This window comes from Panthera onca, chromosome A1, assembly GCF_046562875.1.
Source record: "Panthera onca isolate mPanOnc1 chromosome A1, mPanOnc1 haplotype 2, whole genome shotgun sequence".
In the NCBI taxonomy this organism is placed as follows: domain Eukaryota; kingdom Metazoa; phylum Chordata; class Mammalia; order Carnivora; family Felidae; genus Panthera; species Panthera onca.
The window spans coordinates 102433503-102461293 of NC_138339.1; the positions used below are offsets into that span (position 1 = coordinate 102433503).

At 42.8% G+C, this 27791-nt stretch overlaps 1 protein-coding gene across 2 annotated transcripts in view; it reads right to left on the minus strand.

Moving 5' to 3' along the window:
* Positions 1-393: 393 nt before the first annotated feature.
* The window catches only part of MAP1B (microtubule associated protein 1B), a 101024-nt gene continuing 73626 nt past the window's right edge, over positions 394-27791 (minus strand). For both annotated transcript variants that reach the window (XM_060635568.3, XM_060635569.3), the window contains 4 exons: positions 26740-26880; positions 9476-15986; positions 6091-6329; positions 394-4889 (listed from right to left, as the gene is read on the minus strand). In XM_060635568.3, the coding sequence (XP_060491551.1) occupies positions 4734-4889; positions 6091-6329; positions 9476-15986; positions 26740-26880 (7047 nt within the window). In that variant the 3' untranslated portion in view covers positions 394-4733. The remainder of the gene's footprint in view (positions 4890-6090; positions 6330-9475; positions 15987-26739; positions 26881-27791) is intronic.

Genomic DNA, 27791 nt, shown 5'->3' on the forward strand with positions numbered 1-27791 from the left:
CCGCTGTTTGTGGCAGAGTTAAGATCAAAACCTGCTTTTTGCTTTGTATAGGAAGCCCTCCCAATAACCCCTTCATCTACACTGGTCTATTTACTTGTTCTTCTTAAGCAGTAACGGTAATTATCTTTTTCCTTCACCTCCCACTTTCTGTCCTTAGGCCCCAACATTCTCTAGGGGTTGGTTAGAAAAGGGAACGATGTTAGCAGTTACTGAAATGGTAGCAAGGCCCTCTCTGCAATTGGCCAGAAGCCAGGGACCACTGAAAAGACAGTCAGCCCTCATGAATGAATGTGTCCCACCCCGCCCTCCCCCCCCCCCCCCCCCCACTGTGGGTGGCAAATCCCAACTTATGAGCCCGACTCAGGACACAAAAGACAGCACAGCACACACATGAACTTTTGCCACTTTTGTATTTTATTGTGGAACTGAGTTTTTTTTTTCTTTTACATCAAATATCCTCAATGGAAGAGGGGATATTGCACACAAATATCATAAAAGCACTACATATTACTTTCACTGAAAACTAATTTTCTACATTAGATATGACTGGATAGGATAGAAGTGATGCAGGATTATAAGACATAATACCATACACAGCTGCAGACTGACACAAACACCATTCAGAACAAGAGAGAGGAGTGGAGGTGCTTCTCAGCCAGGCTCAAGACTTTCCGGGGCCGGAAAGAGGGCTGCGTACAGCGTGGGTAAGCAGGACTCTGAACGGCCGCTGCATGGTGTTCTTGAAAGGGCAGCCCAGTCTTGATGCCTCATCTTGATGGCTCCCATTTGGGGAGCTCCAAACGAGTGCAGAGAAGCTACTTATTTTTTTCCCTTCCTTTTCAGTTTTTGATGCTGCCTTTTAAATTAATAAAGTCAGATTCTTAAAATAGTAAATAGTTTGAATACCAGGTGAATAACCTAATTGCTTTCAAAGAAATGCTCGTCCCTAGGCTGCTTTTGGTGTGTTGTTCAGTTGGTTAGAAGATAAAAGCTTACAGTTCCTTTCAAATGGAAACAAATCTTCTAAATCTGAAGCACACAAAAAATAAAAAAATAAAATTAAAACAGAAGAAACAACTTATTAATCTAACTCACAATATCATTACCGAGCAAGAACCTCCTGTGACAGGTGACTAAAGAGGCAAGAAAAGCAATTTCAGAATTATAGAGCAGCTCCTGAGAGCTGAAATTTGGTAACAGAAAATGGAAGGTGGTAGAATTTTCATTAGCAAATGACTGAATCTTATTAAATGAGTATTGAAAAGCTCCTAAACTGCATAAGCTATTGGAGACATTTAAAACATTCATATACACTGGGGAAACCATTCACTAGGATATGTAAGGTTTAAAAAAATTTTTTTTTTTTTTAACTTCATGGAAAATGGCATTGGGGGGGGGGAGGGTCAGTCATTGTATCCAGTCCCACCACAAGACTGAGAAAGCATGCATGGGGATTGGGTTTTGAGAAAGGGGATAGAATTCATTAAAATTGGAAGTGGAGGATCATCTCTAACATTTAGTCTCTGTAGAATTTTGCTTAAGAATACTACCAAAAAGTTCATGATCATGAGTGTCCTCTTGATGGAGTCTCATCATTTAAACAGAGTGTAAATTCCTTTCACGCAAATATTCAATCTGTACAATTGGATTAAAGAATCAGTATGAATAAAGCTCCTAGAAGTCTGTGTCAATCCTTAGCTCTCACCATGAATGTACATGGTACATTGTGATGGGTGTTACTAAACTAATTGTGTATTTATGGAACTAGCAAAATTAGGTTAGTCACACAGGTAGGAAAGGTGTCTGGAAAGACAGGAGCAAACCTGCAATGCACTTATTGATTTTCCTGGTACACTCAAGCTCTGTGGTCATCACCGAGAACAATGGATAGAAAAAGGTACTGATATATTTCATAGGAAAAAGAGCCAGCTGACCAGTGCCAGCTTTTGTATATTTTTCCCATTAACTCCCATAGCAAAAAAAAAAAAAAAAAGAAAAAAGAAAAAAAGAAGAGTAAGATAGAATGCTTATTATAGAGGATCGGCTATAAATGTTTGTATTTTTTTAAAAAGCAAAATAATGCACCTGTTAAATAACTTTAATTTGGGAAGTCAGAAAATAATTCCCTCTTCTATCAAAGAAAAATCAACCAGCGGTCTGGATTTGGCAAGAAGGCCGGAAATCAGTTTTTCTTCCCATGTATTACATGGATCCAACTGACTCAACTTAATAACTAATTATTAAATAACTACTATCATGAGTATCTTAGGTTGTCTCATAAAATAAGTTTGAAGTAAAGTTTATACTCAATCCATTTTTTTACAATGAGTTTTCCATTTTGTGTTAAGTTTTTGTACCCTTTATCAATGTGTTGTTCTTAAGGACTTGAAAGAACTGGGGTAATAAATAAAAGCTGCATTTCTAGAGAAGCCTAAAAAAAATAGAATATTAATTTTAAAAAAATTAAAACATTTGAAAAATGTAATTCACAGCATTAAGTAGACTGCATAGGTCCTCAGTGAAGGGACCCTGAAGAAGCATTGTTTAAACCCTCATAGTAGTTAGCAGTGCAAAACATACACTTATCAGACAAAAATAAACTAAAATGTTAATTTTGAAATAAATAACTAACATAGAAAATAAAATGAGGTCATTGTTCACTACTCCATAGATCTTAAGAGTCTGCAGGAAACACAACGTGACAGAGCACAGCACAGTTGTCACTGAGAAGTTTGCCACATCTGAACACTGGGTGCATTGATCTGCAACTTGAAACTTGACGTCAGTTTTAATCATGATCTGGCTTCCAGGTTCATAGTTCAATGACGGCAATGATGGAAATGATCTCTGAACTCTACGTGATGAATCGTAGGAGATGGGAATTCATTTGCTTTCAATGAATTATTTCTTTTACATTTTTTCCAGAAAAGGAAATCCCAAAGCAAGTTTTTGCTAGGGTTCTTTGATCTTGTCTTGGCTCTTCTACCTCATGGTTAAAGATCTTGAAAGAAGTATGTAGAATACCACTGGGTGATGTAAAGGCCTAGAAAAGTAGCCAGCCTACCATGCTATTCTCCCCCACTCTCAAATAACACATATTCAGATTTTTATGTTATGGGAATCAAGGGGTGGGAGGTATCACTATTCCTGATAGTTATGGGTTTTAATAAATATTACTGCAATATCAGACTTCAATCTCACCAGAACTTCAAAAAACATTTTTCATTGTTTGTCTTATGAAAGACTTAAAAAAAAAAAAAAAGACTGTCACTTGAAATTTTCTTTGCATTTTCCTGTAAATGAAAACACCTGTTAAAAAGTTCATCTATGAAAAGTTCTCACATATCTAAAAAAAAAATTCTGTACACTTGTTCCCATAATTATGCTGAAATTAATGGAAAACTAAACAAAAACAAAAAGCCAACGTAAGACAAAGGAAGGTAAATACTGTACACTTGCCGAGAACCTCTTCCACCATAAGACTCGCTGTTTTCCCAGTTCTGATCATAGAAGCCATTTCAGTCTTGGAACTTGCAGTAGTAAAGAAGCTATGAAAGGCTCAACTTGTTTGGCTGAGGGCCACAGGTACACTGAGGTGGAGGTCAACACACGTGACTCAGCATCAAACCACTGCACCAATCAGATCAGCTTCTAGGGCCCCCACACGCGCACACGCTTGCTCCTTTAACTGGAGTATCTATAATCCTACACGGATGTTTTATAAACTTGCGGTCTCACATTAAAAAATTAAGTGCATCAAGTATCTTTGTACATTCAAGTCACTTTCTAAGGCAAATTGTCTACCGTATGTACTCCCAACCGCTTTGGTATTTGCTTATTAATTGGGGTGGACTTGGGTGTTTCTGCATGCAGGTTCATCGACTCAGAGTGGACTAACCGGGTGGACAAATGCTGGGAGCATGCCTTAGATCAATCTACTCGTGTGTCTGAAGAGTCTGAGAGTTCTGAATGGGGTTCAAATCACTCGCACATCCAGTCTACATGCACTACATTATGTCAGTGTGCAGCCTTCAAACTGAAGGAGCTTAATTAAGGCGTGAAAATCTCACATGCCCTCATAACGAGTTTTGTTCTTTTTGTTTCCTTCCAGCTAACCTGTTTTGGAAAATTAAGACCTTTTTGATGACTCAGACTGACACAAGTTGAGAATGTTTAGTATGTAGACTACAGAATACAGACTGCCTGAGAAAATGCAGACCTAAGCGTTGGTTATTTTCTCCTCCTTACCCCACCTTGCTCTCTCTCTTTCTCTCTGGGTATCTCACCCGCACTCTACCATTCCGTCTCCTTCTCCTGCATTCTTTTTCTTTCTCATCCTCTCTCTCTCCTGTGTTCTCTCTCATTGTGCGCGCGCGCTCTTTCTTTCTCTCGCTCTCTCTCTCGCTCTCGCTCTCTCTAAGACAAATGCCTCTACCTAGCAGAAGTCAGTTGGGTTTGCTAGTGCATGGTTTCCAAATGTTTAGCAGAGATGAACTGGGGTAGGTAATTTTGCAGTAACTTGAACCCTACTGTGGGAATACTGTTACTTCCCTTAGCAATCAGCAAAAACTAAGAAATATTAGTGACTTGCATCACCGTGACACAGTATAGCGTTTGGCAGGTAACAGTTCGGTGACTTATTTAGATGAATTGACGTTTTAGAAAAGGTGGTTTCAAATTGAAGAATTTCTGGAAACAAAGTTCAAATCCTGTGGTGTGGCTGGCCTTGGCTTTTACAGTTCAATCTTGCATGCAGGGAAGGATTCATCTTGCATAACCACTGTGCTGCTGCTGGCTAAAACCATGATGTTGAGGTCTTGTTGTTTCTCATGGGTCTCTTGGTACCATTCCCTCATCACTTCTGAGTCATGGGTAGGGATCAGGGTTACCTGCAGGGAGAGAGAAAAATACCTGTTTAAGGGCAGAGCCAGAAATGAGATGAAAAAGTAAGACAATAATAAGGTATTAGACCATTAAAAGAAAAAGGGAAGAAAGGAAAATTTTCTGTTTTTCCCCAGACATACAAAGGACTTTTCAAGTTACATTTTCCAGGAATCAAAATAAAGCTGCAAAAAATGAAGTTTTTCTGGGAGAGATGAAGACTAGAACCAAAAGCAACTCAGGACTAGTCAATTAGTTCATCTTTACTCATCATCAGTTTTTCAATTCTTTAGTGGTAAGAGAAGAAGGGCTTCAGTTAAGGTGGAATTGCTTGTATTTCCTCTAACACACTTGGTAAATTTTGCATTAAAGATACAGAGGATTAAATCCAGGAGCTTTAGTTATCAGTGCTGCCCAATTGTGTGTAACTAATACTTCATCCTGAGAGCAAAGATTCATATCTGTGTGTGTGTGTGTGTGTGTGTGTGTGTGTGCCCGCGCGCGCAGCTGGCGATGGTGGGTGGGTACTGGTTTGAATAGTAAAAATTCCATGTAATATTCATTAGGAGGCCACTGGGTGCTTCTCATGGGACTTGATGTAGTTAACTACCAAATAATTCTATTTAATATTAATATCATGCAAATACATTTTACTACGTGGCAGTGCAAAATCACAGGTAAAACTGAGATAAGCGAAGGTCACAGCCAAAATAACACCATGGTTCACAGCATGTTAGGATGTATGTGAGCTAGGAGTGTCCTGTTGGGGACCAATGTCAGCAGTGCTCCTCCTGTGGGATTTCACATGGACAGGTGATTTTCTAAATGACCATGCCCCCAGCTTTGGTCTATTCATGAAACACAAAGTAGTAAAGACAGTTCCCTAGTAGCCCTCACATGGAAATATCATTTTGACTCATACACACATATTCTTGGTATATTAGGGGGAAGGACAAGTAGTCTTGGGCCCATTTTGTAGATAAGTGAATTATGCCTTAGGATGGTGAAGTGGCTTTCCCCCCAGGCATGGTCATTGGTGGTGCCAAGAATAATATTCTAGACTGTCTCCTCTGTGTGAAATCCACTTCATCCTCCGGATATCTCATGTGTGACAGACCCATGGGGCACCTTATGCGATAAACACGATTCCTTCCCTCTGCCTCTGGACACAGCTCCATGTGCAGTGCAGATACTGTCCAGGGCTCTTACCTGCATGTTGCTGCCCCACTGGGCTTTCCCTTCCAACAAGGCATCCAGCACAGCCCGGCTGGGCTCCTCAGCAGCAGGGTCATTCCCACTCACCACGTAGTAGGATGACCTCACTCTCTTGAAAAATTCGACATCAACATTCTTACTATTGCTGTGATTGGGAATATAGCACAGGTCCAAATACACAGGGGGGCCTGGAGGCACAGCTGAGGGCTTGGAGGGCTTGGTGTTTCCTGGTCCTTTGGTAAATAAACAAAGAGAAAAGCCAGGGTCACAGAAATGCAAAGAGACCCACTGGTCTGGTACTCCTTCCCTACTCATTCCCCAAGGAGGTCCTGCAGGACATGCCAAAGGGGGCACTGGACATTTCTCTCTCTCTTGTATAGGGCATTTAACACTGGCAACTTGAGAAAATACAACATGGTTGAATGGCATGGTTTCCCTTTGTGGACAACCCATTAGAAAGGAAGAGAGTTTAAAGGCCTTCCCAAAAGATGGAACTAGATAGTAATATTCCTCCTCAAAAAGCTGCTAATGTGCACCCTAATTTGGAAAGTGATCTAATAGATTTTGAAAGTCAAAAGGAATCCTCTGCATTTGGCGAACCATGGTTAAGCAATTTTAGTAATCCATGTTAGGATCTCATGTGATAGTAACTCTACTCAAAGCTGAATATTAAACCCCAACATTTGACTTAGTAAATGATTCAGATCTTAACCTCCTATGATCTCCAAGGCCCCCAGAACTCAACCTTGTTCATAAACTGATGAAATGCTGTATTCTCTCCTAGCACAGTACTCTGAAAAGTGAGACATCTCTCCCTAGGCAAGGTTGGCTACCAAACTTTGGCAAGAGAAAGGTTCGGAAAGACTGGGCTTTCTCTAGCCAATCAAGACATACCGGACTGGGGAAAGGGGAATCCACTGTCTAAACTCCTGGTCTAAATCAGAAAGCCCAAGCAGGGGCACCTTGGTAACTCAGTCGGTTGAGTGACCGACTTTTGATTTTGGCTCAGGTCGTGATCTCACAGTTCGTGGGATTGAGTCCCACATGGGGCTCTATGCTGACAGTGGGGAGCCTGGTTGGGATTCTCCCTCCCTCTCTCTCTCTGCCCCTCCCCCATTTGCGCTCTCTCTCTCTCTCTCTCTGCCTTTGTCTCTCTCAAAATAAATATTTAAAAGAAAGAAAGAGAACCCAAGCAAAGTAAAGATTCAGATTAACCCAAAACTTTCCTGGCACCTTTGTCTGAGGAGATGGTTTTCTGACTTGTTCTGGTTAGAAGGTTTAAACTTTTTGAAACAGTAATAGAACTAGCATTCTAAGGCAGTGGTTATTCAGCCTAGTTGCATAATTAGCATCGATTAGGAAGCTTAATACTGATGCCCAGGCCCCATACCCCAGAATCTGGTTTCACTGGACTGGGGCAGGGTCTGAGCACCACCATCTTTTAAAAGCATCGCGGATGATGTTAATGTGCAGTTGGGTTGAGACCACTACTATAAAGTCATTTAAAATACCAGCTGGATCCTATATATTTAATCCTCTTTCCTTTCTCCATAGGATCATTAAAGACTGTCACCCCAGAGTCAAAACCACCAGTGAATTCCATCACTTGTCCAGTTTTACTTGTAGAAGCGAGTGATGAGAATCAGCCAAACTGATACTTGGTTAAACAGACTCATTTTAATGAATACCTAGCCATTTTAATGAATGTAAGCTAAAGCCGTTAGGATGTCCATATTTAGGCCTATCAAAGAATTCTGACTTATAACAGAAGCTTGTGAGTTACAGTTCCAACAATTAAAAATGCAAGTTTTTCTTGCGCACGAAATCACTACCATCGACACCAAATGAATGCTGCTCATAGAAGCACAAACTGAGGGAAGCTGACAGCAGTCAACCCAGGTTTGTTTTAAAAATCAATTAATGATGCAGTTTTGTTGTTTTAAAAATCTTTTGGAAAAGTAAATTCAAATTAATTCATCTTTATTTATTACTTGGCCTTGAGAATATCTCTTTAAATGACAAAAAAAATTAAAAAAAAACAATTGTGTGGGCTAGAATGTATATATTTGGCAAGTTTGATAGCAAATTTCAGTTGGCTTTTATCTGTTTGAAAGGGTTTCACGTGTTCCCCTAAGTATAGGTCAGTTGCCAACTCTTTCAGACCAAGAGGTTAATTACCTGGTGGTTTTCCATTAATTCTGAGCATGAACAAACTCAGTTTGTTTTCTGCATGCTTGTACAAAGAGGAAAACTGACGAGAAGTCAAGCTTGAAATTGGTCCCCCATGTTGCTTAAAGCAAAACTTGGCAACTGTAAGTGATACTTCTTAAAATGTACTGAATTTGAGAGTCCCACAGTTCAGCTATCAGATTTTTCCCTAATAAATGAATAGATGTTATTTAAGTCATTTTTTGCTTTACATGTCTAGGTCAATTTTATTACTTTGTGAATAGAGGTCTAAAATCCCTGAATAACTACATAAAGGAAATAAAATGTATTAATGCAAAACCCTATGATTGGTTTGAAGCAACAAAATGAAGCTAGGCCATCGAAGACCCAGGTCATCACTGAGAACTTGATGAATAAGGGAACTGTTACCAACAGAAATGATCAGAAGTCAGGGATATCTCCTCCTGCCAACTGAATTTCAACCTGGAACAGAATTCTGACTCTCTATGAGTGAGACTGTGGTGTTAGAGGGGGATAAGAAGAGACTTTGATGCTCTTCTCTCAATTTGTACTGGGTACTGACCAGCTGAAATTAGGATGTTCCCTGGCCAATAAGAAAATAGCACTGCTTTTAATGTGGATGTAGGTCTAAAATGGTGATTTTTTTAATTAAAAATTTTCCAATTTTTAATTTTAAGTGTTACAACTTTTATTTTAAAAATGTTATAACTTCACTGAAAAAAAATTCTTTATGAAAAAATTAAATCTAAATCTTGGGCCCACACCGGTCACACCAGGCTTGGCTTGGCACTCTGGCTCTCCCTAGACTTTTGGGAGCTCCTGGCCTGTGTCACCTTAGCTTGATTCTGAGGCCTGTGCCAGCACAGGCTTCCAGAGGAGTTTCAAAACACATGTCCTTGGTTCTGAAGATTTAGAACAAGGCTATGGTCACTGTATTGCAGGACGGAGCAAACCCAGACAGTGGTTACCTGGCGAATCAGAGCCGCTCTGGGCAATATGCTGCACTACCCTCAAGCCTGCAGCCACGTTGGGCTGAGATCCACACCTTTTGGCAGAAGAGAATAGTAAAAGGGAAGGGAGAGATGTACCCTCTCCCCTTCCCAGTACCAAGTTACATGGCACCTCAAAGACTCCAGTCAAGGCGGAACAGCTGTGGACCATATCAGGACACTGGCACCCTTCCACCTACCTGCAGTTGCAGTCTTTACCGATTTGGATGTGGAGGCGTTGGCGGCATTCTTGGTGTCCTTGTCTTTCTCTTCCCCGCGTGCAGCTTTGACCTCCGGAGTGGTAGTGGTTTTTGTTGCTTTTTCCACAGATTCCTTCTTCTTAGGAGAAGCCACTCTGGACACTTTATCTGAGGATTCTTTCAAGCCCCCTGGTTTTGGTGAAGCTGCAGAAGGCTTAGACTTCCCATCACCCTTTTTGACAGGTGAAGATGACTTGGTCTTTGTGCCTGGTTTTTTGGTTTTGGTCTTCTCTTTCAGGTCTTTCTTCAGAGCTTTGCCCAGGTTCTGCTCAATGGCCAAGGCCTCCGGGTCCATCATGGACACGTCAGGGTGGCGTGGAGAAGGGCTGCGGTCCTGCATGGGAGCCGGAGGTGGGTCCATGTGTTTGTATGTGACAGTTTTGTCTGTGGGGATAGTTTCTGATTCATCTTCAGAGTCGATATTTGCATCAGCTGTGATGGAAGGGCACTCTTCAGTCTCCGGGGGGACATCAGAATCGGTCTGGGATGGAGCTGACTCGCTGACTGAGGTGGGAGGGGTTTCATCACACTGTCGCCCCTGTGGCTTTCCTCCTGGAGGTGGTGGGGCTCCCCCTGATTGGGTGAGAGGCTTCTCAGCCTCTTCAGTTGGCTCTTCACTGGCAAACCACTCGAGAGGATTGGGATTAATGAAGGAGGGTGAGAGTTCTGTCTTGGGATGCTTGTATTCACAGGAGGACACAAGGCATAAATCAACATCCTGGCGTGCCTCTGAGGGAGACTTCTTTTCTACGGTGTAGCACTGCTCTGAAGTCTCGTAGGAATACGTAGATGCTTGTGGGGTTCTAGTGATTTTCTCTACGGCTTCATAATCATAGGTGGAAGTATCAGGGGCTCGTGTAGTTGCCGTCGATGTCTCGTAGGAATAACTTTCAGACTCAGGAAAACTGGCGATTTTCTCAGTGGTCTCGTAAGAGTAGCTGGAATCCCCAAGCGTGTGGCCGCCATCTTCGGAGTCATCATAGCCATTGCTGATATCATCCAGGAGCCTTCTAGAAGACCTCTCGGTCTTTTCATAGCTGTAACCACTCACTTCAGGGGTCCTCATGGTCTTCTCACTTGCCTCGTAGCTGTATTCACCCTCTTCAGGGGTCCGTGTGGTCTCCTCAGTGATTTCATAGGCATAACCACCATCTTCCGGGGTCTTGGCGGTTTTCTCAATGGTCTCATATGAGTAGCTGCTGTCACATGGGGATTTTGTGGTACTGTCTGTCTTCTCATAGTAATAGCCACTCACATCTGGGGTCCGGGTGGTTTTCTCATAAGACTCATACTCATAACCCTCTTCATCTGGGGACCTGGTTGTTTTCTCAGGCTTTTGATAGGCATAGCTGAAGTCACCAGGTGTCTTCCCTCCAATGTCCTTCTCCATGCCAGATGTGGTCAAATCTCTGTTCAAGGCCAGCTGGTGTTGCACCGTATCAAATAACATCGAGGCACGGAAGCCATAGGGCTCTGCGGATGCTGCATCCGTCGGTGGAGGAGAGGAAGTGGGGCAAGCTGCTATGGTCTCTTTGACGGCAGAGGTAGAATCTGAAAAGCTAGGTGAATATAAAGGAGAGGACTCTCTTGGGGTGAGTGGAGAGATATCAGATTTTGGTGACAGCTTCTCTCCTTCTAGACTTTGCACTTTTTCTGAGGTGAGAGAGGCATATAAGGATATATCTCTGGGAGGAACGACGTCAGATAGAGTGTCTTCTTGGAGAGGAGAAGCTATCTGAGAGGGGGTATGTGCTGAAGAGGTGGATGGGGAGGCCTCAACCTGAGACACTGAGATAAGCTCAGAAAGATCATTGTCTTGGGTGTAGGATGGCTCCTCCATTGGTGGTATCTTATGTGATAAACTAGAGTCCTGCATGTCAGGACTGTAATCCACTTCAGTTGGCCCATTTTCAGTGATGTGAAGCATACTTGCACCCACTGTAGGGTGATCTGGAGACTGTCGACTAAAGTCCATAGCAAGTGAGTGCTCAGGGGATTCTTGGCCAAATTCAATAGACATTGAGGACTGTTCAGATCTGTGATCTTGGACTGGTGTCCTGGATTTGGCTGTTTTAGGGGAGAAATCTGGTGGAGAAATTGACATTGGTCTTGGACATTCTTCTTTAGATGGAGACATTTCTGTTTCCTGGAAAGTGGTTGGCGTTTGCACAACAGACACAGAAAGGGAGTCATCGACTTCTGTAGAATGTGGAGAGCCAACCTCAGCATGCAGAGAAGGAGACACGTCATCTGTTGTTGGCTCTGGAAATGAGCTCGTAGCCACAGAAGCTGTGGATACTGAGGCCACGCCCTCCATGTGAGAGTATGTGTCTTCTGCTACACCCTCATCAACAGGAGTAGCTGACTTGTCTGAGACAGTGCCTTCTGAAATGGACATCTTAGTGTCTTCTTTAAAAGACCCAAACTGACTGACATCTATTTGTGTAGGAGAAACATCTCCTCCTAATTTTCTTTCATCTAAAGCCAATCCAGATTGAGAACTCATGGCTTCAACATCGTCAGGTTTCTTTTCTTGACCAAAGTCTTCCTTTATTGGTATAAAGTCTGTGCTTTTCTCTTCTGGTTTGTCTTGTGAAAGACCAGTAGAAGTCATGTCAGAGATGGGACTTATTTCATCTGGAAAGCCTTGTTTTCCATCCTTTCCTTCAACGGGGCTTTCAGTACCTCTACCAGAAGTCTTGTCATCAGCACTTAGAAAACTTTCATATGCAGATTCGGATCCAATTAGGGGAGGGCTCCGTAAAGGAGACAAAACTTTTTCAATAGGAGATTCCGAGTCAGGCACAGGTTCATCCATGGGGCTTATGGAAGCCCTTTCATTCTCATCTTTGGCATCACTGAATTCAAAACTCACTGGAACTGCTGGTGGTTTTTCAGTTACTTCTGTGGGGAGGTGACTAGATTTCTCTTCAGTGGGCGACTGGTAGTAAGGTGTGTGGCCAGCACTGCCAGTTACAGACTGAGATGGAGACACCACTTCCAGGGTCTTATCCTCAGGACTAGCACAATGTTCTTCAACTACTTCTTGGGTCACCTCAGGAGACACTGGGACTGCTTCTGCCTCCGCTGAGACTTGAATCTCATTGGGTGTCAGAGAAAAGTTCACACTGCGTTCACCCAGGGGGGTCTTTTCTATGGGTGATGGAGGAGATGGACTCAGGGATGGGCTCTTGGGTGGGCTAAGTTTTTCATCTGAAACTGCTGAGATGGTGTCTTTGATCACCAGCGTGGCACTGGCTTTCATGTCTTTCTCTTCAGTGTAGTAAGCGTCACGTAGAACAGATCTGCTAAATTTGTCTTCCTCCATGGATGACGGTGGTGAGATGGTGGAGGCTGAAGCGTTGTAGTCCTTCCCATCTGTGGCATCTGTTTTTGATCCTTCAGATAATCCATTGAGTGATGTAACAGCAGGTTTGCAGTATTCCTGAGAATACAGTGAAGACTCGTATTTGGTGATGTTTACAAATTCTTGAGATGGGGACTCTGTCTCTTCATTGTTGATCTCATCACTCATCACATCACGAGGAGTAGACATCTCATCCATTGGGGTGGGCTCACTGGATATCTCAATGGTAGACTGAGTGTAGCCAGAGGTGGCAGTGAATTCTTCAGGCTGGTCTTCTCGATTCTCCTCATCAGATGCGGTGGCCTCACTTTCTGAGCCTCCAGGTAAAGTCTCATCGTGAATTGAAGATGCAGGTTCTCGGGTAGGAGACTGGGCTCCTGGTTGCTTGATTGATGTGGTGAGGAATCCATACTGATCCTCGACACCGCTAGCCTCTGCAGCCTTGTCAACCACGGCCATGACGTAATCTTCAGCTTCGGCTTTTTCGGGCTCATATTCTTCCTCTCTGGCATCCTCAGCTCTGTCCTCCTCATCACCCTCCTCCTCAGATTGTTCAGCTTCTCCCTTCTCCACCACCTCATCCATGTCTTCTTCTGCTCGGTCATCTCCACTAGCCAGAGACTCCCTCTTCTCCTTGATGTGCACATCTGCCTCAGCCTTTGCGCTTTCCTCCTCCTCCATGAGGCTGTGCTTGGAGGTGCTCACGCACACGGTTTCTTCAACGTCCTCTTCTGGCTCCTCAGCCTCCTCAGTTTCTGCCTTCTCTTCATAGTCTCCAGTCTCTGAGGATTCTTCAAAACCTGTTCCTTCATCTTCAAATTTTTCAATGTCGTCTACCCCCTGTTTCTCCACCGGCTCCAGTTCCTCAGGGGTTTGTTCACATTCACCCTCCCCTTCAGTGGTGGTGATCCCCTCATCGGGAGATTCGGCAGGGCCTTTGATGACTTCCGTCTCTTTCTGGAGGACGTAGGCTTCGACTGGTTCAGTTTCCTTCAGTTTCTCCTCGTCTTCGATCAGCTCCAGCTGAGGCTTGATGTCTTTTGCTACATCGACCTCTTCAGCCTTTAACTCTTCAAAGTCCTTAGTCAGATCCTCAGGGGATGACATAAGGGACCTCTCGGCCTCGAGTTCTTTGGCAGGGCCAGCACTTGCCATTCCAGCTGCTGCCGCCACAGCCGCCACAGCGGCCACAGAGCCAATGGCTGCAGCTGCGGCCTCTGGTGTCTTGCCTTCCTTCTTAACGACTTTAATCTTCCCCTTCTCCTTTGGCTTCCCAGCAGCAACAGAATCTTTTTTGACAGGCTCTTCCTTCTTGGGCACTTTTGGTTTTAATGCAGCTGGTTTTTTTGCTTCAGATAGAGGAGTAGATGGTTTCTTTGCATCTTTAGGAAGTTTCTTAATTTCTTTTTTGGGTTCCTTTTCTTCCTTTTTAATTTCCTTCTTTTCTTCCTTCTTCACCTCCTTCTTGGCTTCCTTCAGTGGGGTTTCCTTCTTAACCTCTTTCTTGGGTTCTTTCTTCTCTTCTTTCTTGATTTCTTTTTTCACTTCCTTTTTCACCTCTTCCTTTTTTGGTTTTTCTTCCTTCTTAATGGGTGTTTTGTCCTCCTTTTTAGCCACTTCTTTCTTTGGCTTTTCTTTCTCCTCTTTCTTTTCCTCAGATTTTGCCTTGGTTTCCTTTTTTACTGTCTTCTCCTTAGAGACTTTGGGTTTGACATCTGTGGCTTGCTTTTCGGCCACCTCAGCTTTCACCGGAGGCAGCTCTTCTTTGCTTGGCACCTCCTTTTCAGTCACTACAGGTTTGGTCTCTGTTTTTACTGGCTTGTCTTTTTTCACTGTTACCTTTTCTTTGCTTTCAACTTTGGGCGGCTTTTCCACATGATTAGCTTTTGTAACATCAGGGGTTTCTTCTTTAGACTCCTTTCGCACAGATTTGCTAGGAAGTGGTTTTGCGGCTGGCTTCAGACTTTCTCGGCTATCGGCTCTCTGTTTCAGTTTTACTTGTTTCACAGCTGGGGCGGCCACCTGGCCAGTTAGGTCCTTCTGGGTGGCCAGTGGCTGTTTCAGAAAGTCTAAATGTTTGAGCTTTTCCAGTCCTTCCAGGATATTGTATTGGGTGCTATTGCCGGGAAACAGGACTCGAATGATTTTCTCTGCGGGGTTTGCCGGATGCCACACGATCAAAGAGGAGACTGAAGTTAAGTAGGAAATTGGGATATCTATTTCTTGACCATTAGGCAGGATTAGTTCAGCCTTGTCTTTGTTGGTGCCAGTCCACTGCTGCATAAAATACAGCATTTCCTTGCTGTTCTTAACTGGGTTGAGCACATACATCTCAAGTTTACCAACTCCCATTTTTTGGAAAAGAATGACAGGATCAATGGTATTGCCTACACTTCTGAAGAGAGGTTCTGGTTTCATGGACAATTTATTTAGGTACTGGAGAGTGAAGCAAGCTTCTTCTATGCTTCTCTTCATCTTGATGTTTGGCTCTGGGTTTTTCAGATTTTCAGGTACATTGAGAAATACAACTCCCAAGTCAGGGGAGATGAGGTTTTTCATCCAGTCACTATTTGTGGTGGAGCCCTGGGACTGTTCTTCCTCGAGCTCTGCAATTTTCCGCTGTAGCATGCTGTTTATTCCAGGCAAATTGTCATCCCCAATGTGGGTGAGTAGGATGGAGTCCACTCTGTCCAAGTGTCGGATGAGCTTCCAAAAGCAGGATTTCCTTTCCGATCCTCCATTGATGAGCATATTGAATCCATTCACGGCAAACAATGCAGAATCGCCCCTCCCTCCTGGAAAAATGTAACAACAAGGCTTGGAGAGCTTTAGAAATCCACCCGATGTGGGAGGTTCTAGGATATCAAAGGGAGATGGGACTTCCACTGATTCTGAGAGATACTCAGTAAACTCGGAAAGTCCTTCCATTTCTGGCAATATAGAAGCTGAGTTGAGTTTAATATTGATGAAGTCTTGGAGATTGTGTCTGTCAAGATTGGAGTTCTTCCAGTCCCCTTCTTCAGGACAGAACAGGGTTAAGCTGGCTTTGTTGGCAGGATGGGTGGTACTCAGTAATTCCCCAATCTGGGATTTAAAAAAATAATAATAAAGGAAGAAAGAAAAGTTTTAAGTAACTGTCATCACTGATCCATCACCTCCATCCATTACTAAGTATTGCAGGATCATTGGGTGTGCACAGGGCTGATTTCAGAGATGCTAGTTGGGTAAATGCAGAAATATTTCCATTCTGGTAGGTGAATAGCCTCTGTACTGACCCCTCCTACCACTCCCTTCTGCCTCAACCACCCCTCCTCACCACCAGCACCTCCTCTGGGACCCCTATGGCATCTGTTCTTGCCCAGGAGGGGAACTCCAGACCTCTGCTCCAGTTCTATGACCAGTGACCATCTGAATAATAGTGCCTGTGCCACAGCAGTTATGAAATACTTTGGATCTCATTCCCAGGTACCTGCCATGCAAAAATGCCCTTTAAACAATCACAGGGAAGCCTATGTGAATCATTTCACCACCTATATAAAGTGTTTTCTTCTATTCCATTGGGCTTGGCAAAGAGGCCTTACTGACACACTAAAGGAATTTAGATCTAGTGCACTTGTTGACTACTTTTAGAATTTGGTAGATACGAAACACAAAAGTTTGACGTGATTTGCCTCCCATTGGAGACAGATAGTTCTAGACTGCACATGACAAAAAATTACTGATTCTAGCATCTTTAAAACATGAGTGGTCCACCCAGTAGATTCTCTGCAAATACAAATACTTTGATTGAAATCATGATGATTAAAGCAATTGGATAATTATATCCGTCTGCTCATGTTTAAATTCAAGGTGAGACATTCTACTCCCTCACAACTCCTGCTCTTCTCAGGGCAAACTGGATATGAGTGGCTAAGATCAAATTTGGCTCAAAACTTTTTCAATGCATTGTTTACTACCATAGGATGGGAATGTAGAAGAGTAAATTGGAATAAAAACAGAGAATGTCAGTTTAATAAAAATGCTATTCTCTTTCTCACTCCATATGACAGCCATATGTTTCATGGTCTTGGCTTAGTAAATAGTGAGGAAGAATCATGTTATAAACTGCACTCTTCTATCACTTACAGCAAAGCTCATAAATCAGCCCAGAGTTTCAAGTGAAAAGAGCTCTGTGTCTTTGATGTTAAACTATGAAAGGGTAATGCAAAGACTGTACTTGGCCCCGGCATCCCCAAGCCAGCAGGTCTGAACTCTTGCCTTCCGGTCTTAGAGTGGTGTCCTCTGTCTCACACAACCTCCTAGTGTGGCTACTCGTATGCGTATTTGTAGAGGGACCATGTATAGACTCTGAATTTTCCTACATTAGATTACAGTAAAATGGCCATTTTTGTTTTGTTAGTGTATCTGTCCTACATTTTATGTGAAGGGTCACAAGATAGCAAAATAAGAAGCCTTTGGGAGAGGAGTTAAGATGGCAGACAAGTAGGGAGACTGGAATTTCCCTTGTTCTCAAACACAGCTGTATTGAGGCCAGAACACTTGGAACAGCCAGGAATAGAGGTTGCAGAGTGACAGAAAAATCTCCACAGGTGGAAAGAGACAGTTTTCTGGGACAGAGGTGCGTGTTTGTGAAGTCGGAGAGAGAAAATTAGAAGCCTAGGCACGGAGTTGGGGAACCCCTTCTGTGGAGAGACAAAAGGAAGAGAGAGAGGCTGTGGAAGTGTGGTATTTGTTTGGACAGGAGAAAAACCTCCTCAGAACACGCACTGGAGAACGAGAAATATGGAGTGTGCCAGTTTCTACTTTAAAAACAGCCTTAGGAGCTAAAGATCGGAGTTTTCAGGGGAGCGCGACTTTCTCTGAATCGGAGCTGCCGCGGAATGCATGCACCTGGGTGGGGGAAGAGGAGCAGGCCCCAGGGCTCAGTAGTGATCTCAAGGGCACCCTGGGAGAGAACAGTCCCCTCCCTTGAGTACGGTGGGAAGAAGGTGTATTGTTCCCCGCCCCCAACGATAAAAGACCCTTCAGGTACCAGCCAAGAGGCCCTTTGTCAGCTGGGCAGAGTGGCGCTCCCTAAGAACCAGGTCCGTGTGGTGCAGGATCCTTTAAGACATAGGGGTTTGCATCCCAGCTGAGCACCTTGGAGGCACAGGAGACTGGGAGACTGTGCAGCAGGGGCAAGCCAGCCACCTGTGCTGCTCTGGGAAGGTTGCCTGAACAGCGTGGTTTGAGACACCCGGTCCGGGGAGGAGAGACTGGGGTGTTGCCATTTTCCTCCCTGTCACCAACTCGGTGGGCTTCAGGGAACGGGGACAGAGGTCCCCAGTGGAGGCAGACCCGCCTACACCAAACCCCGCCCCTCCGTACCTGGTAACTGCATATCTACCGGAGTGGGATTGACACTGAGCGAGCCCGCGGGCCCCTCCTCCAGACCAGCATAGCCACAGGTTCCAAGACACCAACAGACAACTGTCCTGCAGTTTTGTATGTTAGGCTGATGGGTTTGTTTTCGTTCTTCACTTTTTCTTTCCTATCTTTCTACCCTCCTCTTCCTCCCCCCGCCCCCCACTTTGGAATCAGGCTCATAGTTTATGATTTGACTTTTAGTAAATTCCTGCTATATATAAATATGTCTTTTGTTTTTCTTTCTTTTTCTGTTCTGGTTGTTTAATCAGGCATTTTTACTCTGTTCTGTTGATACCTTTTATGTGGCTCCTTCTTCTTTATTTCCCTCTCTTTCTCTCTCTCCTTTTGGATTAAGCCTTAGAGTTTCTTTGATTCTGTGCCTTGTCTTTTTTTTTTTTTTTTTTTCCGCTCCTTTCATTCCTCTCTTTGTATGGGGTAGGCCTCCCCCCTTTTTTACTTTTTCTAGGCACAAATCAAAGCACACCTGATGGAAGGTCCAAACATCCACCACTACGAGTAGGGAGATAAAGCAACCCGAGTCACAACAACAAAGAGCACATAACATATTCCAAAAACACTTCCTGAAGTGCCAGGCCCTGGACAGTGTATGACCCCATTTTAATATAGTAGTACTCACAGGTGCAGGACACATAACAAGCTATTAAAACACACAAAGGACAGAAAACTAGCTAAAATGATGAAACAGAAGAATTCTCCTCAAAAGAAATTCCAGGAAGAAGTGATAGCCAGAGAATTGCTCAAAACAGATATAAACAACATATCTAAACATGAACTTAGAATAATAGTCATAAGACTAAAGCATAGAAGGCAGCAGAGAATCTATTGCTGCAGAGATCAAGGACCTAAGAAATAATCACAATGAATTAAGAAATGCTATAAATGAGATGCAAAATAAACTAGATGCAGTTACAGCAAGGATGGAAGAAGCAGATGAGAGAATAGGTGATACAGAAGATAAAATTATGTAAAATGATGAGGCAGAGAAAAGAGGGAAAGGAAATTACTAGACCACAAGGGGAGAATTAGAGACCTAAGTGATTCAATGAAACAAAATAATATCCTTATCATAGGAGTTCCAGAAGAAGAGAGAGGAAGGGGCAGAAGGTTTAGGTGAACAAATTATAGCTGAGAACTTCCCTAATCCAGGAAAGGAAAAGGACATCCAAGTCCAGGAGGCATAGAGAACTCTATTGAAAATCAGCAAAAACAGGTTAACACCAAGACAAATCATAGTGAAGCTGGCAAAATACAAAGATAAAGAGAGAATTCTGAAAGCAGCTAGGGACAAACGGGCCTTAACTCAAGGGTAGACACATAAGGGTAGTAGCAGACCTGTCCACTGAAACTTGGCAGGCCAGAAAGGCATGGCAGGAAATATTCAACATGCTGAATAGGAAAAATATGCAACCAAGAATCCTTTATCCAGCAAGGCTGTCATTCAGAATAGGAGAGATAAAGGCTTTCCCAGACAAAAATTAAAGGAGTTCATGACCACTAAACCAACCCTGCAGGAGATCCTAAAGGGGGACTCTGTGAGTAGAAAGCAACAAAGACTACAAAGGACCAGAGACCTCACCACAAGCACAAAACCTACAGGTAACACAATGACACTAGATCCACATCTTTCAATAATCACTCTAAATGTAAATGGACTAAATGCCCCAATCAAAAAACATAGGGTATTAGAATGGATAAAGACAAAACAAAACAAAACAAGATCCATCTATATGCTGCCTATAAGAAACTCATTTTAGATCTGAGGACACCTGCAGATTGAAAGTGAGGGTATGGAGAACGATCTATCATGCTACTGGATGTCAAAAGGAAGCTGGAGTAGCCATATTTCTACCAGACAAACTAGATTTTAAAACAAAGACTGTAACAAGAGATGAACAAGGCATTATTTCATAAATAAGGGCTCTATCCATTAAGAAGATCTAATAATTATAAATGTTTATGCCCCCAATGTGGAGGCACTCAAATATATAAATCAGTTAATCACAAACATAAATAAGTGTATAGATAACAATACTGTGATTGTAGGAGACTTTAATGCTCCACTTACAGCAATGGACAGATCATCTAGGCAGAAAATCAGTAAGGAAACAATGGCTCTGAATGACACAATGGACCAGATGGACCTAACAGATATATTCAGAACTTTTCATCCAAAAGCAGCAGAATACACACTCTTCTCAAGTGCACTTGGAACATTCTCCAAAATAGATCACATACTGGGTCACAAAACAGCCCTCAAAAAATATAAAAGGATTGAGATCATACCACACATATTTTCAGATCACAATGGGAATGGGAGAAAATATTTGCAAATGAAATATCAGATAAAGGGTTAGTATCCAAACTCTATAAAGAATTTATCAGGGCACTGGGGTGGCACAATCGGTTGAGAGTCTGACTTCAGCTCCGGTCGTGATCTCACAGTTTGTGGGTTCAAGCCACGTGTCAGGCTCTGTGCTGACAGCTCAGAGCCTAGGGCTGTTTGGATTCTGTGTCTCCCTCTCTCTGCCCCTCCCCCATTTGCATTCTGTCTCTCTCTCAAAACTCAACATTAAAAATTAAAAAAAAAAAACAACTTACCAAACTCAACACCCCTAAAACAAATAATCCAGTGAAGAGATGGGCAAAAGACATGAATAGACACTTTTCCAAAGAAGACATCCAGATTGCTCACAGACACATGAAAAGATGCTCAACATCTTTCATCATCAGGGAAATACAAATCAAAACTACACTGAGATACCACCACACACCTGTCAGAATGGCTAACATTAACAACTCAGGCGACAACAGAAGTTGGCGAGGATGCGGAGAAAGAGGATCTCTTTTGCATTGTTGGTGGGAATGCAAGCTGGTACAGCCACTCTGGAAAACAGTATGGAGGTTCCTCAAAAAACTAAAAGTAGAACTATTCTATGACCCAGCAATTGCACTACCAGATATTTATCCAAAGGATACAAAAGTGCTGATTTATAGGGGTATATGTACTCCACTGTTTATAGTAGCACTGTCAACAATAGCCAAATTATGGGAAGAGCCCAAATGTTTATCAGCTGATGAATGGATAAAGAAGATGTGGTGTATATATATATATATATATATATATATATACATATATACATATATATTGTATATATATGTATATATATATACATATATATACAATGAAATATTACTCAGTAATCAAAAAGAATGAAATCTTGCCATTTGCAACAACATGGATGGAACTACAGTGTATTATGCTAAGTGAAATAAGTCAATCAGAGAAAGATAGATATCATGTTTTCACTCATGTGTGGAATTTGAGAAACTTAACAGAAGACCATAGGGAAGGAAAAATAAGTTACAGAGAGGGAGGCAAACCATAAGAGACTCTTAAATAAAGGGGCACCTGGGTGGCTCAGTCGGTTAGGCGTCTAAGTCTTGATTTTGACTCCGGTCATGATCTCACGGTTTGTGGGTTAAAGCCCCATGTCGGGCTCTGTGCAGTGAGCAAAGAGCCTGCCTACTTTAGATCCAATCTCTCCCCCTCTCTCTACCCCTCCTCTCTCTCTCTCTCTCTCTCTCTCTCTCTCATTCTCTCTCAAAAATAAATAAATATCCTTTAAAAAAAAAAAAGAGACTCTTAAATACAGAAAATAAACTGAGGGTTGATGGGGGTGGGGGTAGAGGTGCAGGGAAAATGGGTGATGGTCATTGAGGAGGGCACTTGTTGGTATGAAAACTGGGTGTTGTATGTAAGTACATGGGAATTTACTCTTGAAGCCAAGACTACACTGTATGTTAGCTAACTTGACAATAAATTATTGAAAAAAAAAAAAAAAAAGAAGAAGAAGACTTTGACTTTGCTGTTTACCTCTGACTTAACAATTTCAAATATCAACTATTTTGGAAGGCAAGAAAACTGAAAAAAAAAAAGAAAAAAAAACACATCTGGGGGAGCTTTCACTCAAATTATCTGCTGACCAAAGCAAACATGAGCACCAAATAGGGTTTGTCATCCAATAATTAGCTTAGACCCTCATCACCATTACTATAGCCAAAATAGGGTTCTCTCAATCCTCATTTTCACGTAAAGTACATACAAACTCTTCATGCTTTATAATACCTTTTACGTGAGAAATGTAGGAAAACTCAAACTGCTGAGTCTTTAATAGTGAGATTTTAAAATTAAGCTTAGTCCATTTCAGTTTTTGAAATTTCCCTCTGAGGGGTATGGTAGCTAAGGGTACAAGCTAGCTGTGTGTAGAGGGTTTTTAATCACAAAGTTCAAGAAGGTAAAAAGACTTGAGGAATACCTCTCTACTTTCCATCTTTTCACTTCCGGCTGGGAAGTTCCTATGAAACAAAGAAGATGTGACCCCAAAAGAAAGCAAGTTTGCACAGAATTTTGAGGAAGTCAAGGGTATTGAAAAACCATAGAGAGCCTGGTGAAAAGTATGGAATACAAGAGAAAGCAGGAAAGAAAGTCAGCACTGGACAGGTTTCATTTCAGAAAGGGAAAATCTGGTCCCTCTAGAGAAGCAGCAGCATACCAGGCATGAGGAGGTAGGGATGCAGAGGCCAGGGCTACAGAGAGGCCGTCGTGAAGGAGACAGATGGATTAGGAGGAAAAACTGCCACAGTCCTGGAGCTACACAGCAGAAATAGCCCCTGCCTCCTCCCATTCCCAAGCCAGCTTCCAGACCTGCATACCATCAGGCATGGTGGAGTGAGAGCCTCAGGACAAAGACTAAGTCTTAAGAGTGTCTACTCACTCAATGCTTATGCAACTCATCGGGGAGAACCGCAAGGAGCCAACAGTGTTAGCAGCGGCAAGGAAACTTGTGAGTAAATCTTGGGATTCTGAAACAGTCTTCCTCTAAAAGAGTTTGGAAATTATCATCATAGTAGGTAGTGTAGCCCATTATAGTAAAAGCTCCCGAACAGAAGGAAACACATCCTCGTAACTCTGTATCATGATCTGTGTTTCCCTCATACATCATCAGCTCCATAGATGTTTGTTAAACTGCACTGAACTTGGCCAATTCAATATGTACTATCCTCCGGGAGTGGCTGCTTTGGAAGTGACGTGAGCCTGCTAATGCTTCTCAAGCACACTACCCTTCCCTTGTTCCCACAAATAGAGATGAAAGACATGACTGGAAGAAATACTGGGGCAAAGACAGTCTTTTTTGTTAACTAATTTTTCTAATTAAATGCAGGCATACTGGAAGAGGAAGGAAGATATAGGAAATAAATGGCTTTATTGCAGATAATGAAGTAAGACTTGAATTTCTAAACCACGAGGCCTACTCTAACTACATTTCCTTTTGTGATTAAGTTACTTGCTTGGCTAATGAGGAAATACAGTGGACAATGTATCTCTGGGTTTTAGCAAGACGTTTAATAAGATCTCTGAACAGTGTGATAGCAGAATTAGATGGATTTGAAGTCAGTCATAAATCCTGCTGCTTAGTGTCAACCTGGACAGAGGTCTACGATGGGCTGCCCTAGGGCTCATCTATGTCCTGGTGAGCACTGACATGGATAAAAATGGTGAAGACATGCTTATCAAATCTGTACGTGGCCTGCTAATGGGAGGCATAGTAAAATGTGGGATGGCAGAACTAAAACATTTACAAAAGCCCTTGACATTGGGATGATGATGGCTAAGTCAACTCTAACAGGATGGCATTCTAAAGGGATAAATGCAGGGTCCAATAAACCAGCTGCATGAAGTACAAGATTGGAAAATGCGACTTAACAACAACACTCATGAAAAAGACTCAGGGATTTTAGCTGACAGTAAAATGGATTGATCATAAAGCTAAAGAAGCTTAAACTTCAAGGCTTCTTACTGGCATGGTCCCCTCCCAAAGCCCTGTACTTAACTGTGTATTGATAATTTTGTTTTCTTTTTCTTAAGGGGAGCCCCCAATTTATGTAAATGACAGCACTCCTTAAAGCCTGCATTCCCTCCCCACTGACATTTAATTAGGATGTTGACAGTCAAAAGTTACTTTCAGACTTAAAAGATGATTACATTGAAAACTACAGAAATCACTGACACACATTCCTAACCCGGTTAGTGGCCCTTGTAGTACCGTGTCCAGTATGAGTCATGACATTTTACAGAAATTAGACTAAAACCAAATGAACAAGCCAACTGAAATGGCTGGCTCCTTCTCCTTGGCCATGACCTCTAAATGCTAGACTAGAGCCCCTTTCTCTTCTAATATGCTTCTGTCTCTAGATCACGTCATCTGGTTTATAATATGCTGATGGCTTACACATATCTCCAGCTCAGCTCTGAGTTCCTTGAGCCCTCAACTCATGTATCCAATTGTCTCATAATGCCAAGGCACTGAAACATGACCAAGACAACTCCTGAATTTCTCCCATATCCATCTCATCCTGCCACCAGGTTTGGTTGAGAGTGACCAGAGAATGTAAGAAACTTTTACTATCTTCTTTTATGAAGAACAGTGTGCAGATCTGAAAATAATTATTCTGAAAGAAAAAGAAAAAAAAAAAAAACCTGGCAGTGTTGGTGAAGGGTGTCAGAGACATCATCAGGTGGAAAAGGGAGCACATTCCTTCCTTGAAGATACAGTGAGACAAATAAGGAAAAACTCACTAAGAGAGAGACTGAAAAATGTCCCAGGAGATGTGATTTCACATCCTCAGATTTCAGGGAGGAATGGGTCTGCCAGATGACTGTTCTATCTGTAAATTCTGGTTTTGTAGTTGACTTCCAATGACTAAGACTCCCAAAACCTGAAGCTCAAAATGTACTGATAATTATATTTTTCAGTCCATTTATTTTTAGCTATTCTTATTCTTAAAAAACTGCAGTTTTTTTTTTGTTTTTCCTAAATGGTGTTTCTGGTTTCTGTGGAGTGACTAGTATCTATCAAGGCCTGGATAAATGTAACAAAACTAAACACCAGTGACCTTCACGGTCCCTTTGTTACTGACTCATTCTGAACTCAAACCCTTTTTCCAAGGCCAATCATGGTGACCATTGGTCTAGTCCAGCGATTTCCAATCATGCAGGCTAAACTCTAGTAGCCTTGGAGGTGGACAGATAACAAGCTCTGGAGAAAGATGGGGCAAAAGCCTTCATTTTCAAGTGGTAAAGATGGTAAGGTAAAGGGGCCATGAGTGTACCCTGGGGCCCCTTCTTGCTGTGGGGAGCCACGGCTGTCTGCCTCAGAACCCAGCTGACATCACACCTTCTGAAAGCCAGGGCTTTAAATGTTAAGTGAAATGTTCCTTTTCACAGTTTTTTATTCCCCCAGTGGGGGGAGAGTGAAACACTGTTATATCGCCTGGCCAGAGCTTTCACAAAGCCTCCGGGCAAGCCAAACAAAGCCGGGAGGTTTATTTACCACTCTTGCCGGCGATGACAGGTACACAGGGACCTCTCTGTGAACCCCAGGGTTAAAGAAGCTTAAATGCAGAAAGACAGATGGCCCTTTGCAACACGTGGGAGACAGAGGGGCCAGTATCTCAGGAAGTTCTCAGGAAGATGGTTTCAAATGGACACAGAGACTCCTTCCGTGCACACATCCCTCAACCCCTCCATGTAGAAACCTGTCATCCACTATGGCCAGGTCCCAACCTGCTAAGCTGGTGGCCCTGAAGTGTCTAACTACTATAAACAAAGAAACAAAGTGAAAGAGGCAGTTTTTTTGGAAAGAGAATTTTCCCAGCCAAAATAAATTCTCCAGCAGAAATAACCAAATTAAACTCTTCAATCTGAGTTTACCAGATACCACTAATGTCCTGTAGTATTTAACACCTCACCTGTATCATCACCGAATAAGATTTATTTATTTGAAATATTAATGCCCAGGTTTAGTCCAGCGACCTTAACCATCTTTTTCTTGGGGCATGGATATGCCCCATTTTCCTACTTGCCTTCCTTTCTTGAGCCCTGCCTTTGTTGGGCTGTTCAAACATTGGGACCAGGCATGAAGAGTAAGACCAATCAGAAATAATTAGACCAGAAAAAGTAAATACAAATTTGAAAAGAGATCAGGGCAGTTAAATCCTACCAAAAGACCAAGAGATCTTTGGAGTAGTCTCTCAGAGAAGACGAAACCTGGGTTTTCCTTTTGGCTCTGTCATTCCAATTTTCTCCATCATTTTTGCCATCTAAGCCCCCTCCACTGGTATCTCCAGCACATTAAGAATGGTACCAATTCATTAGAGATGGGTGCTCTAAATTCTTTTGGTGATGAGTCACAGAACTGTCATATGTCATATCATGCAGTTTTACTTGTTTGAAAGGTGAGACATTCCCTCCCCTTCTCCCAGCTCCACCCAGTGCTTTCAAAGTGGAGCCTAAGGCTACAACTGTAACCAAACAACTGTAAAGCTTAGATATTTCTAGACAGGAGCCCACCTCTTGATCGGTGAAAATCTCTATGAAATTCTGGAAGGAGAAAGAGCCGGACTGGAGAATGAGCTCTCCGGTATTTTCAAAGCACTGTCCTGTCAGCACGAGCAGCTTGTGTCGAGCAGCATCAGTGATCATTAAGCGCACCTGAAAGAAAGCACAGGGAGCAAGACGTGAGCCATATCCAATGCCACCATCCCACTTTCAGGACAGGGCTGGCCCAGGTAGGGCTTGAAATCTATTACCAATGAAACTCATTCATTTTCCCTAGGGAACTGGACAGAGCCAACGACTATGGTCATCAGCTCGCCCAGGAATGCCATTTTCCATGTTTGTAATAGCCAAGCCAGCTGTGGTAGTTGACTTTCTCCCCCTAGTTTCCTTGCCTTTCTCAAAGCAGTCTATACAGTTGGCAATCATTTGCTCCACAGCTGTGTCTGCTAGCAGCACACAGCCTGTGAGACTTGGGGATATCTCACAGGTTGAGTCACCAAGTATAGTCCAGATCCCCTGACTGCTGCTTCAGGAAGCACAGGTTCCCAATGAGGGTCCCAAGTCAGGCCCTCCCTTACAGGACCCCTTTCCTTCCAAGCCATACACCAAAAGCTCATCTCCAAATGCCAGCTCCAGTGGGATCAGCAAGGTGCCTGACATTGAACATAAACAAAAGGCTGCAGCAAATGGGAATCTTTTAAAGAGAATCGTAAGTGGTTTGCACGAAAGAACTCTCTGTTCTTTAAGTGGCAGGAAGCCAGCCTGTCCTTCAGCAGACACGCTGCTCCAAGCACCAAGGTATTCGTTCTGATCACAGCTCAGTTCAGCACAAATTGCCAGGCAGCATGCTAGACACCAAGGGAGGGATATAAAAGTAAACAGGATATGACCCATGGCCCCCAAGAACCCTAAGCTCTGATTAAGGAAACACACATGGGCTAAAGTAACTGTTCCAGCCCCATGTGCTCTACAAGCAAGCCTGAATTCCTTAAAGAAATTCCTCATTTTTCCTTTTCCATTTCAAGTTGTCTTTACTTCCTGATTCTGTTAGTCACAGAGAGACT